Below are 1326 nucleotides of genomic sequence, written 5' to 3' on the forward strand. Positions count from 1 at the left end.
GAGTAAAAACACAATATATTTGATATATATAATAATTAAAATTTATGTATAATTACATGTACATTCAAGGATTCTATTAATTCATTTAATATAATGGATTTTTCACAATTGAAGCAGAAGGTATGTTCACAATTTATTTTCAAAATAATTATTTATAAAGAATTATTTGAGAAAAGATAATCTTCTTTACATGATGTACTCGGCATAATTATAGCAATAATTCATTTATTAATAAATATTAATTTTTATTTTTAGTATCCATTTTTAGAAAAAATATTAAATTTGCATGATGAATTGGATCAACATGTGGATGAAAATGATAATGATAATGGAATTTTAAAAATATGTGATCAAGCTGTTTCATTACAAAGTAATAATAAAGGAGAGTATAAAAAATTTTGTACGAAACATTTAAGAAACCTGTATTTATGTAAAGATTTCAATAGAGATAAAAGTATAAATTGCTGTAGTAATTTAGACGTATGGTTATATTTTGAAATAAAGAAAAAGAGTCTTTCTAATTCTATTATTGAACAAATATTTAATGAGTTAGTTATAATTATAAAGGATGTACTTAAAAATACGTACTGTTCTTATTTGTATTTTAGTGAAAAAATTTACGAAATAGAAGAATTAGTCATATTAAGTATATTTAATGAAAATTATAAAGCTTTTCGAAGTATATTGAAGAATGAAGGATCTAATTACTACTGCTCTTGTAGAAACTTTGTTATCGATTGTATTAATATATACAATACTATCAAAATAAAATACTGTTCCACTGCATTTGGTAAATCTGGAAATAATATAGGTACTTGTAATATATTGGATAAATTTTTTCTTTATTATACAGAAGAGATTTATAGTGATATAGGAAAACAAGCAAAATTACCAGATTTATCTTCTACTATTGACATAAATATAAAAACTGATGAATGCCCGTTGCAGAGAAATAATAATGAATTAGGTTCTGTTAATGGAGACCAATCGGATATTTCTAGATCATCTACAGTATCTATAACACTAACAGAACCAACAAGAAAAACAGTTCCTGTAGCTCTTGGAACAATAGCTGGAGTCTCATCAACTTTGGCACTTTTATATAAGGTTATCACAAATTTTTATTTAAACATATGAAAAATATTGATTACCGATGCTTATGCGATGCTCTCATATTAAATGACAATAATAATATTATATATTTTAACATATATTCCTGACACCTTTAAATTAGTTTACTCCTTTAGGTTCATGGATAAATACAAAAATACTGCGGAAGGATAAACTATTAGACAATATGAAAAAGAATGAACAAGAATTTCTATT

At 23.8% G+C, this 1326-nt stretch overlaps 1 protein-coding gene across 1 annotated transcript; it reads left to right on the plus strand.

Annotated features, from left to right (window-relative positions):
* Nucleotides 1–93: 93 nt before the first annotated feature.
* Nucleotides 94–1137, plus strand: PCYB_006830 (hypothetical protein; the record flags this gene model as incomplete). The annotated part of the gene is made up of 2 exons (XM_004228104.1): nucleotides 94–120; nucleotides 256–1137. 2 exons carry the CDS (start codon nucleotides 94–96, stop codon nucleotides 1135–1137), a joined length of 909 nt encoding a protein of 302 aa, XP_004228152.1.
* Between the last annotated feature and the right edge of the window lie 189 nt (nucleotides 1138–1326).

This window comes from Plasmodium cynomolgi (assembly GCF_000321355.1).
Source record: "Plasmodium cynomolgi strain B DNA, scaffold: 1108, whole genome shotgun sequence".
NCBI classification, from domain to species: domain Eukaryota; phylum Apicomplexa; class Aconoidasida; order Haemosporida; family Plasmodiidae; genus Plasmodium; species Plasmodium cynomolgi.